The sequence below is a fragment of the Chelonia mydas genome, chromosome 10, assembly GCF_015237465.2.
Source record: "Chelonia mydas isolate rCheMyd1 chromosome 10, rCheMyd1.pri.v2, whole genome shotgun sequence".
In the NCBI taxonomy this organism is placed as follows: domain Eukaryota; kingdom Metazoa; phylum Chordata; order Testudines; family Cheloniidae; genus Chelonia; species Chelonia mydas.
The window spans coordinates 77657906-77677979 of record NC_051250.2 but is presented as its reverse complement, the minus strand read 5'-3'; the positions used below and the strand labels follow the sequence as shown (position 1 = coordinate 77677979).

General features: G+C 39.3%; 1 protein-coding gene across 6 annotated transcripts in view; it reads left to right on the top strand.

Annotated features, from left to right (window-relative positions):
• The window catches only part of DENND4A (DENN domain containing 4A), a 97732-nt gene that overhangs the window by 58275 nt on the left and 19383 nt on the right, over window positions 1-20074 (top strand). For 5 of the 6 annotated variants that reach the window (XM_037909908.2, XM_037909909.2, XM_043523569.1 and 2 more), the window contains exons 14-20: window positions 4703-4836; window positions 5735-5870; window positions 10754-10960; window positions 11046-11174; window positions 11475-11619; window positions 15859-15978; window positions 19370-19534. In XM_037909908.2, coding sequence (XP_037765836.1) covers window positions 4703-4836; window positions 5735-5870; window positions 10754-10960; window positions 11046-11174; window positions 11475-11619; window positions 15859-15978; window positions 19370-19534 — 1036 coding nt within the window. The remainder of the gene's footprint in view (window positions 1-4702; window positions 4837-5734; window positions 5871-10753; window positions 10961-11045; window positions 11175-11474; window positions 11620-15858; window positions 15979-19369; window positions 19535-20074) is intronic. The other variant, XM_043523571.1, reaches the window with a different exon arrangement.

Below are 20074 nucleotides of genomic sequence, written 5' to 3'. Positions count from 1 at the left end.
TTTATGGTATGTACAACTGGAGCCAGTATGATGGCCCTGTTCCAAAGCTCCACCATGGGAGCATCTCAAGCCAAGGCGTAGTCTCTTGTTCATCTCAATTTCCCCTACACAGAAGCAGTTCTTTATTGATTATCTATTTTGTATAATAAAAGGATATTGCTACTTAACTTGCGGTATTGCGGAAATTATGGATTCCACAATATTAGGCTTCCACTGTAGTTTTGACAGCGGGAGCCCCACCGGGTGAGGGGTTGACAGTGGGAGTCCCAGGCAGCCAACAGCAGAAGCCCCCACTCTCAGCCCCAGGCAGCCAACTGCAGAAAATCACAGAAAAGTAATAATGAACTTTATTACCACAAATAATAAGGTCCATTATTATTTTTCTGCAATTTTCCATGGCTTGTCCACAACTCGGCTACAGTATTTTACTATTAGCTTGCAATTCAAGTAAGGCCTTAGATATTGCTAAATTTTTTCACAAGATCTCATTTTTCCTGAAATAATTCAGAAATACTTCAATCCATATAAACTTCTGAGTTTAACATACTTTATTGCTGAAACCGAAAATAAAAACTTGTTTCTTTAAATCTTTAGAAATATTTAAATTATCAAGTAAAGTTTAATTTATTTCTGTTTTTTAAAGAGATATGTTTGCTGTTCAGATGATTAAATAGCTAATCCTCTCAATTTGTCTCATGCAGTAAAATACATAATTAAGAGCATCTCTGTGTACCAAAAAAGCTGTGTTTATAAAATTTTAAATGTGTTTTTCAAGGATCCTTTCAAAACTATATTATGTATGTATCTGTTACACAGTAAAGAGAGAAACTATGAAATTATTTTAATTTTATGTTGCTGGAGGAATCAGCTTTTTCTGTACTTGAATCTACAGTTGCTAAACTACCAGGAATCAAGTGTCAATCTGTAGGTTTCGTAGTTCAAGTTCAGCAAAGTATTTTTCTATAGAAAAAATGCCTTTTGCTAAGCTTTTAAAAAGCAAGCATTGTAGTCAGTGACAATTTAGTACAAATAAAGCCCAGGTTCAGAGGGTATCATTTTCCTAGTGTTGTATATTTAGAATGGTAGGTGTTTTGACTTACAGGATGCCTGGACAAATTGTTTCAGTGATCTCCAGTTGAAATCCAGCTCAGGCTAGTAATTGACAGCCTATGTGAAGTGACTCAGTAGTTGTTTTATTGATATTATGGTGTTGACCACAATATATAGGAAGACCAAGACCATACCAAACTGTAAATTCATCAGAATAGTGTCCGAGTCCAGTTTCTAGGGGACATATTACCTGTACTGTCTCCATTGCTAGTGACTCGTTAGCTTCTTTGCAGAGGATAGACTGCCTGCTCATCCCTTGGAGAGGTCCCTCGAGGTCAGGCATGCAGCAGTCTAGGGAAGCCTATACTACTGCTGCTCATGGTATGCTTGTGTGCATAAACAGTCTGTAGGCCCTTCAGTTTGGCACTTTTGACCGGCACTAAATTTTTGGTTTTAAATGTACTTTTAAAATATAACAATTATAATTAGTGTGAATCTTCCTGAATTTTAGTGCAGTTTTTATTTATTTAAAATCTATATAAGCATAGTGCCATTAGCTGCTGAAACATATTTACACTTGAGATTCCTTTTTTAGGGGAGTTAATGGAGAAAAACATTTGCACTTTGTTTCAGCCAGGTACAGCTCACTCTATATTTGCTGGCTATGATGTAGAAGATGTGTCTGTAGCAAGTTATATCAGAAACGATCAGAGAACATGTCCGAATATTCTGAAATTTCTACAGATAACTCTGAATCTGAATTACATAATGTGCCCTTGCAGTTTCTGATACTATGATGCTTAAAGTGGACTTGAAGACCATGCCGTTTACTCTTCCAAAAGAGAGCAGGAGCACATTTTTAGATCATTGTGATGAATGTGAAGTAGGTGCCATGGTATCTGAGTAGAACACAGCCGCTGCAAAAATTGAACATTTTCGATGTCCTAGGAAGGAGGCAGACTTCCCCTGATGTCAGTTCATTGATGTTGGAGAGGTGCATCACATTACCAGCAGAAAAAAACGTTGCAGGGACAATAAGCCAGGGGTGATGTTGGATCCAACAGGATAATTAATTTTTACAAAAGAGAGCGTGGCAGAGGTGTGGTTCATCTGACCAGTCAGCATTTCTTGCAAGAGAGCTTGCCATCCAAACACAGTAAAAGTGCAGTTCCCTTCTGTGTCTGTGATAGGTAGAGCCCTACCAAATTCACAGCCCTGAAAAACGCGTGAAATCTGGTCTCTTGTGTAATTTTACCCTATATTATACATATTTCATCGGGAAGACCAGTGTTTCTCAAACTGGGGGTCCTGACCCAAAATGGGGTTTCCAGGGGGTTGCAAGGTTATTGTAGGGGAGGGTCACAGAATTGCCACCCTTACTTCTGTGCTGCCTTCAGAGCTGGGTGGCCAGAGAGTGGCAGCTGCGGACCAGGCGCCCAGCTCTGAAGGCAGCACCCCACCAGCAGCACAGAGTAAAGGTGGCAATACTGTACCATGCCACCCTTACTTCTGTGCTGCTGCCTTGAGAGCTGGGTGGCTGGAGAATGTCAGCTGCTGGCTGAGGGCTCAGCTCTGAAGGCAGAAGCACAGAAGTAAGGGTGCCAATACTATGACATACCTATAATAACCTTGCAACCCCCGCCCCATTTTGGGTCAGGACCCCTACAGTTAACAAGACCCTGAAATTTCAGATTTAAATACCTGAAATCATGAAATTTACAATTTTTAAAATCCTATGAACATGAAATTGACCAAAATGGACGGTGAATTTGGTAGGGCACTAGTGATAGGATTGAGAGACTTAGTAAGTGTCACAATGTGTATAGGTTGCTGGTGTTATGCCCTCAAAGTGCAGTCAGACTCATTTCAGATGAGTTGTTGGTGCTTTTATCCACAATGTATTTCTTCCAGTTTTCCTTTCAACATTCTTCGGTGTATTTTGTATAAACGTGACGCACTTGGCCATTAGGATCCTCACTGCAAACTGTACGAATTTCAGAAGGGCTGCTGAGCATCTGTAACTCCCATTGACTTTAATGGGAGTTGGGGATGCTGAGTGCATCTGAAAATCAGGCCATAGTGACTTAATGAAGCTTTCGTCTCTCCCTGAAGTGGGTAGATTTACCATCCTTCTTGTGCTGTGCTCATAGAGAAATGCATGCTTAAAGGAAAAGAATATATCCTCCTACAGATCCGTTATGTGTAATAAGCTTATTAAAAGCAGCTGAAAGCTTACACAGTAGGAGGCTAAGTTTAGGTATGTGCTCAATAACTATCTTTCAAGGAGAAAAGACTGAGGGTAAAAATCCAGTACTGTACATTGTCTTACAGCCAAGGGAGCCTGCCATATACTTGACATACATGATGAAGGCACGTGGCATGACTTTAATTTCAAGTCCAGTCCCCTGCTCGTTCTTACCGCAGTAGTTCGTTTCACAGCCACACGGCCATTCATGGAATTTAAATGTTGGTGTGGGCTAATAAAATGTGTCCCACGTGAGAATAGTAATTGAGTAGGTTGTTTTGAGAACCATCTGAAATTCTACAGTTTCCAGCGCAACTGCTGCTGATGCACACAAATGATTCAAACTATAATGCTAAGAAGATCTGTTGGTATGTGGTAAAAATTCTCTTCTTTTGTTCTTCTTCTCTTCTCTCCAGTGAAACAATCACACTTTGTTTCTGTGGCTCAAGGAATGGAAAGAGAAGCTTTTGGTAATATTGCTAGGCAGCCTCTACTTCCTTTTGGTTCTTGAGGAGAACAGCAATTTTTGTTTTGCCTAATTGAATGTTACAACTGAGCCCAATTCTTCCTGTCTAACAGGGAGCAGAAAGTTTGAGCAATATCCGTTACTTTGGATAGGTCAGATGCCTTGAATCTGGCATCTCTTTAAATATGTGAACACTAAGCAGACAGAAAGGTTTGCTAGTTTATATCAATTACAGAAGTTAATTACTATGTAAGGAACTGAAATTGCTGTGCAGAGCTGTGTGATCTCACTAAATTACACCATTTGGATCAGGCTTCTGTTACTAGTCCAGTCAGCGATCAAGTTGGAATAGAAGAATAGCTGTAAATATTCATATTGGAAAATTAAGTTGAAGCAATTTCTTCTGTTTGCACACAAGTTTAGAGTGGCTTACCTCTGAAACGTGGTGGTCCTCACAAAAACAACTCCTCTGGACAGTTAAAGGGATCCATGAGGAAACAAAATGGCTATGAGCTTATTATATGAATGAAAAACAAATATGTCACTAAACAGATAAATGTTCTGAGATAGATATCTCAAAGCTGACCATCAGGTCGGTCTTGAAGTGCTAAAAATAGTTACAAATAAAGCATCCAAGTGTCAAAAGGTGTTTTCTTAGCAGCATTCCTTCCTTGGTTTGGGGGCTGTCATATAAATTTAGACTGGAAAAAAGCTTTAGCAAAAAGGCACATCAACTTTACATAGCTAGTCCTCATTTAACCTCCCCCCAACAACTGTGCCTCTTAATCGTCACCTTGCCAGGAGTTCCTAGCTCCCAAATACAATCCTTCTATGCTAACATTGCATAGTGTTTGCCTGTGCTGTGCAGTAGACTTAACGTTAATTTCCTGTAACCAAATATAACTTTAACACACACTTTTCTTGTAATTAAATTTCTGCAGATAGATATGGACAAGAGTGGTGAAACACGGCTTATAGAGTTGGATGAGTCCTACAAGAGTGAACACACAGTTTTCATAACACCACCTGAGATCCCTCACCTACCTAATGGCGAAGAGCACCCTTTGCAGTACAGGTACTCAAGGGAGCAGCATAAAATAATTGCCAGCAACAACAAAAAAGTGCCCTGTTGCCTTTCTGCCGCTAATTTATAGAGCTGTATTGTGATACCTATAGAATACAACTTTCCAGTCCCACAATTTTTCATTCTGTAAAAAAGCTTACATGTGAAAAGCCTGCTGTGCCAACTGAACTGAAGCTTTAATGACTTTCATTTGTGTGGACATCAAATTACTTTATTCAGTATTTTAATCTTAGTCTGTTAATATTGATATCTAAATTTTAAAATTGAACATTCAGGGTCACAGTCTGCAATTTACAGAAAACCTCTTGTAAAATACTCAGTGTCTGTCAGCTCCCATTGATTTCAGTACAAGCTGAGGATGCTTATTTCTTTGCAGGAACTACTGTATGTCTCAGAATCAGGCCCTTGGGTGAAAACTGAGGTTATTAATTTAGTAATTACATGTCAAATTAGATTATTTCTGTTGGGATCTTTGTTACATTGCTAGATTAAAGTGGACTTTTAGTAATCTAATTTTATCTTTCAGATGGATTTGTAGTACGTATATTGATTTTTATGGACCTCTGTGTTCTGCTTTGTTCATTAGAGACTAAATCAGCACATAAGTTTCTTCTACTAAGTACAGTCAATACTAATACATTTGACTTGTGCTAATTTATTGGAATACTAATAAAGAAAAACTGTTACTTAAGACTCAAAATTGGTTACGTAAGTGGATGCAACAAGTTGAGAGCTTGTGTGTTTATGCAAGTCATCCAGAACTTTCAGTAAAAAAAACTTTGTTCCTTTTACCTGAGGAAAGTCTGACTGACATTCTTAGACCTTATGTTCACTTCTGATTGAAACTGTCTTTATAAAGGTTAGATTATGGCATTTTTTTCTTTTATAGCTATAGTGGATTTCCTGTGCTGAAACTAGATTTGTTTGACCCACCTGAGGGGTTCCTGACTACACCAAATAACAAATTGTCTTCAAAAGCCAATAGTCCCAACAGCCCATCCCCAATGTTCAGGAGAACAAAACAGGTACTTTGAAATATTTCAATTACTAGAGAAGTTTTAAAAGTTTATAAGGGCCTTCTGCTTCCACGCTTAGCCATCAATACCCTTGGTTACCATGGTTGTAGATGCAACTAAAAATAATTTTCGTCACCAAGAAACTTAACTTGGGCAACATTGATTCTTCTTCAACTCCTTGTGCACATATATCAGAGGTCGGCAGCCTTTCAGAAGTGGTGTGCCGAGTCTTCATTTATTCACTCTAATTTAAGGTTTCGCATGCCAGTAATACATTTTAACGTTTTTAGAAGGTCTCTTTCTATAAGTCTATAATATATAACTAAACTATTGTTGTATGTAAAGTAAATAAGGTTTTTAAAATGTGAAGAAGCTTCATTTAAAATGCAGAGCCCCCCGGACCGGTGGCCAGGACCCGGGCAGTGTGTGTGCCACTGACAATCAGCTTGCGTGCCGCCTTTGGCATGCGTGCCATAGGTTGCCTACCCCTGACATATATTCTGTTGTCGTGTGAGTTTGGATTCTATTGGCCAGCCATATCCACTGAGAGCCCTGAGTGTCCCTATGCTCCCGATTCTTGAAAGGATGAGTCCCACACTGAAAAGTAAAGAGGATTTCAGCCATCCTGGAGGCATGGCACTAGTATAGGAATCCCATATTTCCTTTTTCCCCTACTATATATACCAGTTGTAGCTCATAATTTCCTGTAGTGACCGCTAGACTTGGAGTTGTTATCTCTAAACAATTCTCTTTTTTTCTACTTAAGGGCACGAGGACCTTTCTCACCTTCCTCTCCCATAGTTGTTTAAGAAGTGGACATTTTTTCTGCTTTCTGCCTTGTGCCACCTGTGTCATCAAATTGGATGACCAAGCAAACTTTTACACTCTCTTTTTAGGGCAATCTCCATTCTATTAGTATTCATTATTTAGATTGCTATAGCACCTACAGATGGGTAAATGAGTTCCAAACACACAGGAGATACAGTTCCTCTCCCAAAGAGTGTACAGTCTACAAATACACAAACTTAAATGGGAGGTTGGGGGAAAGAATTACGAGCAAAGTGATGAGAGTGGTAACAGGTACGCATTTTTTTTATTACATGTGCATGTTCAGACTCACTAAATTCCCCTCCCTTTTTCTCTGCCCTGCTTATCTTCCCCTTATTACAATTCTAGTGATTTTACACACCCCTTTCTCCCACCTGTAAATCTCTTCCCTCCACATAAAGGTGCAGTCCAGTGATCAGATAAATAACTGAGATAACTAGACGAATGTCAGCTAATTTCTTCTAGGCCTGATAGAAGTGGGCCTTCAGGAGGGATTTCCACTGAGAGGGTGGCAGTCTCAGGGACCAGCTCAGGAAGAGTGGGGTCAGTTTGTGGGAGATGAGGTTGTAGAGTTTCTCTTGGAGTTGTTTGGGGAAGGATTTGATGATATCCTTAAATTCCTGGGTGGATTGGGCTGTGTTCCTTATAATAGGTGGTGACCATTTTCACAGCTTTATTGAAGTACCTTATTTCTTCTTCCCTCCCCACCTATTGCTATAGATGGCTCAACATTTCTTCTCTGGGCTTGTTCACAAACATCTGAAAAAGAAATGTCCAGTCCTTTTCAAATCGTAATACAAGTTTTTAAAAACAGATTTTCTCTAGTAGGTTTTACAGTCTGACAGTATTGATAAATCACCTAATGTCACTTGTTTCTTGCTCTACAAATTACTGATGAGCACTAAATTGGATGTACAGGGGCATGCACACATTGTACTTAATTTAATTAATGAAAATTTCTTTTGAGTATTTGGTCATGTAATCAACTTTTGCTTAATGAGTGAGTGAGCACTTGCAGTCGTTACTGCTACAGAGCTCGCTTGATCACTATTCAGTTCACTATGTCTTGATTTTTATGATCTGTCGTGCTCCTGACTTAAACAAGTATTTTAAGTAGCTTATTTTCCCCTCTAATGGACAGTGCTGAGAATTACATTTCAGATGAATATTTACATTCTGTATTTGTAGTAATGAAATGTCTTTTAAAATCATTAACATTTGGCAGTACAAATAGTTTGTCCTTGGAAATGTAGAATTCTGACCCTACTATATTTATCCATGCTTTTTTCCCACTTCTGGCTACAACTTGCGGTTTCTTGAGGTATAAAACAGTGCCAGGCCTCTTGACTTTTTATTTCCAGGACTTTTGCCTCTTTTTTTGGTCCTAAAAATGCCTTGACAGAACAGCCTCCTTCTTACCCGTGCTATATAATACTGTCCATTTTCTTCTACCTATATAGACAGCATCCGAAGATAACATGTTCAAAATTTTCAGTTTGTAGCTGGTTGATGGATAGTCTCTTTTCACAGAGATTTAACTGAATTATTGGTAACAAAAAACAGTTTGCTGGACTTTCACCAATATTATAAGCTATGACACCTTGAAGAACCAAACCTCTGCAATGGTATGGTCTTAAAATCACAGTAAGTGCTAGATCATAGTGTAGTAGCATCCAGAGTGTAAAAAAGCTGAAAGTATTTGTGCTTTCACTGGCCTTCATAGTATTCTTCTACAAAGCTTGGTTGTCTTGTCAGATAAAAGGAATTACTGGTTTGTCCCCATGTTTCCTGATCTGCATGAATCATTAAGAAAGAGAGAATTAATCAAACTGGAATATTCAAGAGCACTGCTAATAAGAACTCATGTGGTATTAGGAATCTTTCATCTTTGGAACCCATTTATGATCTTTCACCTAATTTAGCATGTAGAGGTTTTAAAATTATTCCAGGCTGGCTTTCATGAATTTTCCGAGAAACTGGATGAAAACAGGGCTTCCTTCCCTCTTGTTCCTGGTGACTGAAATCTAAAGGATACCCAAAAAAAAAAAAAAAAGTTTAAAAAAACCCACCACCAACAACAAAAACTTTGTGATAATAAGATTCTATACTTTTACAGTATCTTCCCTCTGAGTACTTCAAAGCACTTTACTGTAGGAGTATTAGTAATTAAACATCACAATATAAGACTCTCTGGTGTAGAGAACAGCAGCTGTTGTATAAGTAGGATGTATAAGTAGGGGCATTGCCAGCAGATCGAGGGACGTGATCGTTCCCCTCTAGTCGACATTGGTGAGGCCTCATCTGGAGTACTGTGTCCAGTTTTGGGCCCCACGCTACAAGAAGGATGTGGAAAAATTGGAAAACGTCCAGCGGAGGGCAACAAAAATGATTAGGGGACTGGAACACATGACTTATGAGGAGAGGCTGAGGGAACGGGGTTTGTTTAGTTTGCGGAATAGAAGAATGAGGGGAGATTTGATAGCTGCTTTCAACTACCTGAAAGGGGGTTCCAAAGAGGATGGATCTAGACTGTTCTCAGTGGTAGCTGATGACAGAATGAGGAGTAATGGTCTCAAGTTGCAGTGGGGGAGATTTAGGTTGGATATTAGGAAAAACTTTTTCACTAGGTGGGTGGTGAAACACTGGAATGCATTACCTAGGGAGTTGGTGGAATCTCCTTCCTTCAAAGTTTTTAAGGTCAGGCTTGACAAAGCCCTGGCTGGGATGATTTAGTTGGGGATTGGTCCTGCTTTGAGCAGGGGGTTGGACTGGATGACCTCCTGAGGGCCCTTCCAACCCTGATATTCTAGGATTCTATGTTCTAACAATGTAAATAGTATATGGCAATACTTCATAGTAGTTTGATAGTAAGTAAAGAATACGGTATACAACTGTGGAAGTGCCTGGGGGTTGTAAGTAGGCAGAATACAATACCTGAGTTGTAATCTGGCAAGAAAGCACCCTAGGATCTATAATAACCACAAGTGGACAGAACTTAGGGTCTATATTTCCTTTGAAAGAAGTCACCATTTGTGGCATGGTGCTCTTTGACCATGGTGAGTGTTTGACTCAGTACTGATTCCAAAAAAAAAATCTTATGTCAAATTGATAATGCTGTTTCCTAGGATCCAGGTAAAGCAGCTAAATGGTCTTTGAGGCCTCCTTCCAAATTTAGACCTAATCTAATTATGCTTAATTCGTGAAATCTGACAAGATCATAGCAAAATGACATGGCTGCCGGCATACCCCATCCACCTAACTTTTGAGTGTGCAAACATCTACAAAATATAATGGATGCTTGAAACTTGTTTAGAAAGAAGCACAAGATTTAGGATCTTCTGTTTGGTTGGTTTTTGTTTCCTTTACTTTGAATGTTGTCACCATTTGGAATTGGACAATTCCTTTTTGGTACCTGTCAGTATTCTGAATTAGTCTCACAAATGTATGTTAATATTTGATTATAAATCAGATGATTTTGATTACAATCATGATTACTTTTCCATGACACTACTCAAATGATGAAGGTAGAAATGAGGGGGAGGGAAAGAGAAGCTATCATTGTATAGATGATGAACTTTTTATTTTTTTTATCTGAATGAACAAAGAAAAACTATTGAAAACTGGGTTGACTTGGAGGCCTGTGCTGACAACTGAGTAATTTCCAAGACCTAATATGCAATATAATATATATATATAAGGACAGCTAACCACCTTGAATCACATTCTCAATTATTCTCAGTGTGTGTGTGTGTGAGAGAGAGAGGGCTGGGGGAGAGTCAATTATTTGTTTATGCAAGCAGAAGGCTTCAGTAATTTAGTATAAAGTCTTTGAGAAGTAAGTAGCTTTTTTGTGTGCAGCTATTAATTCCACAAGAGCTGATTCTACAAGAAGCATCTCTGCTTATCTCCGGTAAGAACTGAGCCCCTCGTGTGGTGCTGCTTCTCCTGCCTGTCTGTCATCCATCTTCTGGCATAAATTTCAGTGTGTCTTTTATGAGCAACTGATTCATTTCTAAAAAATCGAATACGTATATTAAAGATGCTAACTGAATGCCTCTTTACAGGAAATAAAATCAGCCCATAAGATAGCTAAGAGGTACTCCTCCATTCCTCAGATGTGGTCCAGGTGTTTGCTGCGTCACTGCTATGGCCTATGGTTTATCTGCCTTCCTGCGTATGTGAAAGTATGCCATTCAAAAGTCAGGGCTCTGAGAACTGCATATGATGTGCTGCGAAAAATGCATACCAAAAAGATAGATCCCCCTGATGAGGTAAAAAAGTGAAATCTGGTGTTTTTGTTTCAAATTTTGTATAAATTCTGTTATAAAACGAAACACTAAAAATGTCTGTTTTCAGGTATGTTATCGGGTGCTTATGCAGCTATGTGGGCAATATGGCCAGCCTGTGCTTGCAGTGAGAGTCCTTTTTGAAATGAAAAAAGCCGGTGTTGACCCTAATGCCATTACATATGGTTACTATAATAAGGTAAGTGTTTTGTGCGGAGGACAGAAGGAAGGCTGATATATTCTTATCATTGTACATAACTAAATAGCAAGCAAAAATCACTGAAGGAATATTTTTTATAGAAATAAGTTAGAAAATTGCTGTGGGTTTTTTTTTCACATTCTAAGATTTACTTACTAATGTAGCATGTTTCTTGCCAGTTTGATTTTAAGTCAGCGAACTACTTTTTGAACATCCTTGCATTTAAAAATCTTAAGCAAATCTGTAATAGAAAGCAAGGACTTCTTAGAATCATTTAATCTGACTTTGTTCATTGAATAGGCTGTTTTGGAAAGCACCTGGCCTTCAAGTAACAGAAGTGGCTATTTCCTATGGACGAAGATAAGAAATGTTGTATTAGGAATAGTGCAGTTTAAAAAAGCTTTAAAAAAACTATCTGTCAACACACCACAAGCAGCTCTTTCCGGTAGAGTATTCATACATTTTTATATTAGCTTACGTTGATAAGCAAGTTGTATTTTTTAAAAAAATCTGTCAAAGAATTGAATTACTTATATATTAGTTATTTAATAGAAATTACATGAACATAAATATTTTTAAATAAAAAAATTTGTTTCCTGTCTTACAATTAAAATGCCAAATGTTCATCTGTCTTTACTTCATTCATGTTACTAGGACACTTCTCAATGCAGCGTATATTTTATTATGTGACTCACTTTTTTCAGATCTTAAGGTCAGATATTTGGCAGGCAATGTCAGTTTGTACGCATGCTTTTAACATGCTAACAGTTGCATAGCTAGGTGATGCATATGCACAATTTAGAAACCAAGTGATAGAATTTGTACACATAGAACCCATAACTATTGTATGCATGCTTTTGTGTTTAAAAAGCATGTACGCAGGATGGAGTGTGTAAAATTGTATAGTCGCAAGGCTGGGCTGAGGCTCCACAGCCAATCAATCCAATAATGTATTTCTAAATTATTAGCTTGAACAAATATGTATTGACAGACTATTGGTTTTGTTTTTTTATGTCTTTATGACTGGTAAAATGTTACCATGCTGTGTTCTTAAAGAGATCTGGATGCTGTTAGTCATGGAAGCATAGTTAGTTTTAGTGACATAAACATTGTGGAACAGATGCACTTCAGTATTCATTTAGTCAAAGTATCGCTGCTGCTAACTGGTATAGATTTATGTATGCATGATAGATATGATATATATAAGGTTATGCTAATGCATTCTTTCTTTGTACTTTATTCTGACATGGTGTCTTATTAACTGTTATTTTGCTTTTAACTTTATACATTACCTATTAGAGGTGAATTACATCGTTACATCCAGTCTGAGTATTTGGATTAAATTAAATGTAAAATGTGTTATTTTAACTAAGTATTGAAGAGTCATTAAAGCAGTTATATTTTACAATTCTTTACCTTAACTCTTCAAAATTCACGAATCATTAGTTACTGCCTACAACTCTAAGTAAAAAAGACAACAACTCTGCAACTAAGCATGTTATGTTAGAAAACCATAGCACTTGGATAATGTTTCCAGGAATCAATTTTTTCTTATTAGTCACTGGTCCAGGACCATTGCTTTGAAAAGTCTGTCACAGAGCTTCTAACCCTAGGGAGTGATGCATTTGATTTAAGCCCTGATGGTCCATGAGACTACTCATTTTAAATATGTCATGGGCCCCACTCTCTACCTCGGACCAGTATTTGCAGGGTCTCTGTGCTACTGAAACTGTCACATTCATTTCATTTGACGTATGACCTTGACATTTATGGGACTGATTATTATAATGAAAGAATTATGGATGAAGGCACACATTGAAATTAAAAGATTTATTTTTAATAACTAGATTTTAATGGGGTCTTATTATGTTTAGTATATGGCATCGCTTTCCATAAGTAAGAGAGACAAAGTGGGTGAGGCAATATCTTTTATTGGGCCAACTACTGTTGGTAAAAGACAAGCTGTCTTGGGGGGGTAGAAGAACTGTGTTGAAATGTTATCTCTTGTTTGTTGTTTTTTTAACTCATTCAGCCAGAGCTATACTTGGCATCACTGACCTGAGGACTGTCAAGAATTGCCAACTGTATGGGCTTTCATGTGATTTTACTGGGTATTGCTGACTAAAGACTTTTCATGTAAAGAAAATCTCAGTTGATGCTGCATTATTTTAAAAGTGCATTTTCTATTTAAAAACAAAACCAGGAGACTTTTACATGTTTCATCTTTTTTAAAAAAATTCTTCTTCTTCTTCCAGTGCTTGCTCATGTCGATTCCATTGTAGGTGTGCGCGCCCAGGTGCACAGTCATCGGAGACTTTAGCCTTAGCGGTATCCATTGGGACAGCCATGGCGCCCCCTGGAGTGCCGCACTCATGGCGTGGTATATCAGGCACTGCTGTCCTTGCGCCCTCTCAGTTCCTTCTTACCACCCCTGGTGGTTAGTCGGAGCACCTCTCTCCCTTTCTTTGCAAGTGGTTAGCGGTTGTTCTTGCCTCGTTAAGAGCTCTTTAGCCTTAGGGTTTTAATTGTTTCTTCTAGTAGGATAGTTGTAGTTAGTTGATAGTCACTAGTGGGACTTTGCCCCAGGAGGGGCATGCCCCGGTCCCCCGGGTTCAAACCTTGCACGGACTGTAGCAGGCCTATTCCTGTTAGTGAGCCCCACAGCAGCTGTCTCAAGTGCTTGGGCGAATTGCACGTCAAGAAGAAGTGCCGTATTTTTAAGCACTTTCAACCATGAACTCAGAAAGAGTGGGATATTAGACTCTGAGCCAGCTAAAGGGTTCAAGTATTTATACACCCACCTGCCCTCCGGCTCATTGGTCGTCTCCGCGGCCAATGAAAAGGACAAACCGCTCTCATACCTCCTAAGAATAAAGAGGCCAAAAGGCTGGATCTCTTTGGGAGAAAGATTTATTCGACCGCCAGCCTACAATTCTGGGTGGCAGACCACCAAGCTCTCCTGGAAAGTTACAACTTTAATTTGTGGGATACCCTCCTCAAGTTCCAGGAGTCCCTCCCACAAGGGTTAGCCTAGGAATTCAGCACCCTGGTTGAGGAAGGCACAGCAGCAGCCCAGTGCACCCTACGAATGGCTTGGGATGCGGCAAACTCTGTGGCTCGGGTAGTTGTATTGGCGGTAGTAATGAGGCGTAGCTCGTGGCTGCAAACAGCGGGCCTCTCGCAGGAGATGCAGACTTCAATCCAAGACCTCCCTTTCGACGGGGGTTGGTCTCTTCTCCAAGCAGATGGATGCCACGCTGTGTGGGGTGAAGGATATGAAGGCCACCCTTCGTTCGTTGGCATACATATGCCACAGCCTGCTCAGTAGCCCTTCTGGCTGTCCCCGCCACCAGGACCTTGGCAGCCCTGCCAAGGTTCTGGAAGAAGAAGGGACAGTAGCTTCAGTCGGCATCACCCCTCTTCTTCATCACCCAGTCTACACAGCCTGGACCCTCTAAACACCCTGGGGGCCAGAAAGGCCAGGCTGCATACCCTGGACGTCAGGTGGGTGCTGGCCTTCTACATTGATAGAACAAAGCTGTTCTGTAAGTCAATGCAGTTGTTCGTGGCTGTTGCTGACAGGATGAAAGTTTGCGCGGTGTTAGCCCAGAGCCTCTCATTCTGGACCACGGCCTGCATCCACTACTGCTATGAGCTGGGAAAGGTACCCCTGCCAGTGGTCGTGCTGGCTCACTCAACTAGGGTGCAAGCTTCCTTGGCAGCCTTCCTCGCTCAGGTACCAATCCAGGAAACTTGTCAGGCTACGACCTGGTCGTCCGTCCACACGTTCGCTTCACGTTATGCTCTGACCTAGCAAGCTTGAGATGACGCTGGCTTCAGCAGAGCAGTGCTCCAATCTGCAGAGCTCCTGGTTAGATGTGCAGTTGCCTGCAAAGCTGTGAACTCCAATCCCACCTCCAGGGATTCTGCTTGTGAGTCACCTACAATGGAATCGACATGAGCAAGCACTTGAAGAAGAAAAAATGGTTACCTACCTTTCATAACATCTTAGAGATGTGTTGCTCATGTCCATTTCATTACCCACCCTCTTACCCCTCTCTTGGAGCTGTCGGCAAGAAGGAACTGAGAGGGTATAGGGACGGTGGCTCCTGACATACCGACACATGAGTACAGCACTCCAGGGGGTGCCATGGCCGTCCCTACGGATACCGCTAAGGCAAAAGTCTGACAACTGCTCACGTGGGCGTGCGCACACCTACAATGGAATGGACATGAGCAACACATCTCAAAGAACAACAGTTACGAAAGGTAGGTAACTGTTTTTACTGTACAGTGGAATACCTCTTCAACTTTTTAAGAGAGTAACATTTGGATTGGTTGAGGACAAAACCTAACACCCAGTCTTCTAAGGAAATGAACTGAAATAGAATGTTGAGATAAGTTTTGGTTAGCTTTTGGTTGGCTTATTTTGAACTTCATTGACATAATTTGAATTTTTATGTACATTTGGTGGCACCAGTGTTGTATTAAATTAATCTATACTTGTCCTGACATTCTGTGGCAATTTTTATGTGGTAAAGTGTTCAATATTTTTAGGTGGAATTTACCTAGTAAAAGAAATTATATTATTATGGATATTTCATTTGTTCTTCTACACAGTATTTCATTGTATGGAAATATAGAGTTAATTTTCTTTATCCTGTCAATCCTCCTGTTATAATAGGAGGACTTTCAGATCTTGGCAGTAACTTGTTATCTAAAGAAGAATTTAGGCAAGGGGAAACGTCTGTTCAAGATATAAACAAACAAAAAGAGGACAAGAGAGAGAGTGATTCCAGTTCTTGTATGTATCTTATAAATATTGATGTCCAGTTCATTGTGTATAAATGGTGATGCTTTGATATCCAGTTGGGGGATGCATTGTGGGGAGCCTGTTAGTCCCTTCTGTAGTAAGTACAGTTTTGCTGTTCCTCTCCATCTGCATACTTTCATCAAACCTAAAGGAATTGGCCTACCATTTTATATGCCAGGGTAGAACTTGCATGGCAATGTTCACGCAAATTGGACAAAGGGTTTAGAGAGATGTGGGGCCCAAGATACCAAGGTGATCTCACTTCTTGCATGTTTTCTAATTATTTAATAATGTCATAACTTGGCTAGGCCTACAGGCTCTGGACTTAGTTTAATATGTTGTCCCTACTGAGTACCTTTGACTAATTTTATAGTGAATTATTATTTTATTAATAGCACTTTCAATGTATGTTCTGTACATCACATGTCCGCTTGTACTTGTTTGGACAATGCATACTGGTCTGCTACATGCTTCCATCAGTGCCCTGTGCTGTTTAGATAGCTCATAAGTAAAGGCTACATGATTCCTAAGCAGCAAATGTCAAGCCAGAAATAAGGTCCACAGGATTTCTTGCAGAGCTTGCAAGAGAGCTTGTAAAGAACAGAACTTGCATTCTTTGCAGGAGTCCATGCATACTTTATAATCTCTGCAGGAGTACCTATCCAGTTTGCAAGGTCTAGAGACCCCCTGCTTATGCACATACAAAAAAGGAGTAATATGTCCTCATATGTATATGTCCTCCAGACTCGGAAAGGATTCCAAGGAGGGGATTTCTGAAACCCTCCATCACAAGATGCTTCCTCATTGCCATCCTATATTTCCTAGAAAGCGCTCAAGTGGTGAAGTCAGGGACTCTCTTCTGCTGATGATTCACAGGATCTGGGGAAGTGACGGTCCAAATAAAGCAAGAGCTCTTGTTATATTTTTTAAATAAGAAACATTTAAGCTGAAATTAAGTTAAAGGAAAGGTATCAGTTACTTAAAGAAAAAAATTAAGAGTGTTGTATTTTTAAGCCAAAGCATTAGACATCCAGGAAATTCTGAGTTAAGATTGAATTTCAGAAAAAACAAAACAGAAATGCCAGCTCTGAAAATGCACAGTTAAGATGGGTCACCTGAAGTTCATCACTTACATTAGTTTTAGAAACATACTATCACCAGGAGCTTTGCGGAAAATGTTTTACACTTGTAAGTGCCACCTGTTGAAAATGGTCAGTTGCTCGCATGTGCACTTGAGCTCCTGGTTAGATGTGCAGTTGCCTGCTCTGTGCATTTAATTCTGATACGTCTTTTTGGAAAAATCAGTTCTAAAACAAATACAGATTCTGTGCTTGTAAGTACTGCAGCATTACATAATTGGTTAGGCTTTGAGTTGAGTGGAAATGCTGTATGGTACAGCTACACTGCTTATAGTACTTCAGTGTAGACACTCACTACAGTGATGGGAGAGGTTCTCATCGCTGTAGTTAGTCCACCGCCCTGAGAGGATGTAACTAGGTTGACGGAAGAATTCTTCTGTTGACCTAGCAGTTTCTACACCAGGCGTTAGGTTGGCTTAACTATATCGCTCAGGGGTATGGATTTTTCATAGGCCTGTCTGAGTGATGTAGCTGGGTCGACCTAACTTTCTAGCGTAGATCTGGCATTAGTTACCTCTTGAGGGACATTGGAAGTAGCTGGATCTGCATTGAGGCAGATCCAGTGGCACAAAGATATGAAAGGGTAGCAGCCTGTATTCTGGCTCCTAAGCCTCTCTTTGGATTGAATGGATTAATTCCATTTTACCCTCTCCAAACACCATTTATTCCATCACACAAAACCTGGTTTCTCTGACTGTGTGTGTGTGGAGGGGTATGGAAGGGAGACAATTGTTGTTTAACACAGTGTTGTTTCTTTGTCAACCCTTTTTATTATCAAACAAACTGAGATGAAATGTTCAGTGGAGCAAATGTGCACTAGCAGAGAAACATCAAAATCTTTTAGCGTCTGCAAGTGGTTAATATCCTAGTCTTTTGAATTTACGTTACTTTAAAATCCCTTGTGGACAAATCAGTTTTATGTTACCTAACCCAAACATTAATAAAAGTAAAAACTTGCAGTTTTGCTCAAGACTTAAATGGTCTGCACCTGGAAAATTTCCAAGAATTGGTAACTCAACTTTCAGAGCTAATTAAGTAACAAGACATTTCAGTTTTTGCTGATGAATATATCAGAATAATTTTGTTTATCCTGATAAGTGAAAATGAGAATACTGATACAGTCTTGCAATCAGAGTAAGTACCCTGGGTCCCAGGTGGGGTTGTACATGACTGGCTAGCCTTTTGCTGAAGCCAGTGCCACTGCATTTTCACTACTATCACCCTTATTAGCTAGATTAAAGTTAGTGTGGATATGCCTACCTACACCACAGTTACATCTTAATTTATGGAGTAGACATGCCCTTTTAGTGGTGATTAAACCTCTGTAGCTCCCTTTGACTTAAATTTGGGTTGTAGGTGTTCAGCAATTCTGAAAATCAGGCGCTAATGCTCTTACAACTAAATATATTTTAGACAAATATATTGTTAACTACTGCTCTTAGTGGAAGTGTTCACTGAATTATCAGCTGCCCCAAGTTAATAGGTGTTTTCCAGTTTTTGCTGAGTGAGGATGTGGTTGGAACCTCTTTTGTATTTGTTTTCCTTGAAACAAAGATATGAGTTAGTTTAAATTAAGCATTACTTAATAATATATGTAACTGGTTCCGAATGAGATGAAACATGTAATACTGCTGCATTAAAATGTGTGCTTGTGAGTTCAATAAGTCTGACATTAAAATTTTATTGCTGTTGTGAGATCTGATGTTTGAAATGTTTGTTCTTTTTAAAAAACAACAGCAACTCTCATTTAGAAAATTTTATAAAATTATATTTAAAAAAAGAGAGACTGTAGTTGGTCACTAGAAAGTCTTGTTTCATATTAATAGATCTTAAGGCCAGAAGGGACCATTTTGATCACCTAGTCTGACCTCCTGCATAACACAAGCCATAGAGTTTCTCCTAGTAGCATTATAATGTCATTGCATTTTGGAATCTTGAAGATTACAAATTATATTTGGATGGTGTTTTCTCCACTGAGCTCTTCTAGAAGTGTATCATTTAACAATTCAGTTAGCCATTCTTTGGTACAGTAATGTTTGCTAATATTGCCACGGGACATCTCAGCTTACTTTTGGTATAATTGGTCAGTATCACCACATGCTGTCATTCAGTTACTTAACTAATCCTGTAAAAAAAAAAAATTGCCTATAGATAATTGCCTATAGATCATGGGAATTTGAAACTTGTTCTAAGAGTTACCTCAGTCCTAATGAAATTTTGCATGTATTCTTTTATGCACACAGTGTCTGAAACAGAGAGTGCAAAAGGGAGTGGTGACTGTCTTTCCAAGCTAAATTATCAAAATTCAAGTAGCACTTCAATTCAAGTAGCAAAAGCCACTTCTAACATAGTACGACTCAATGGTACCATTGATAATGCTGACAGTACAGCTGGGGAAGTCAGCACTGGTGAGTTAATAGTTATATTTCATCTTTATTTAACGGTATTTGTTTGTTTTTTTTAATCTGAGCATAACTTGCATTATTTGTCATGGAGCTGTGTCTCTGCTAGGTTTTAGTTTTTATGTACACCAGTATGGTGAAGGGGGGAAAAGTATTGGAGCTTAAACAATTCTCTTTTCTCTGGGCCAACTTTTTGTGTGTGTTTGCGCTGGTTTTAGTTTTTGTTTCCTTTTTTTTTTCCCCCCTTAGCCACCAAAGTTTCTGGCTGCTATTTTAGCAACTGACTTGTACATAATTGTATACTGCTTTCCAAGCTCATGATAATACTGCTTTGGGCTTGAACCACGAGGGTCTTTGTTTCGTCTGCACATCACCTATGTTACCGTCATGACAATGTATTCTTCATTAGTCTGAAAAGTAAAAGTGGTGGGGTTGTACCTGAACTCTTGTCTTGAATCATGGTAGCAACTCTGTAGCCTCCACCACTTGTATTTTAAAAAATAATAAAAAAAAAAAAAAATAGGGGCTTATCCAATGGCAGATGAA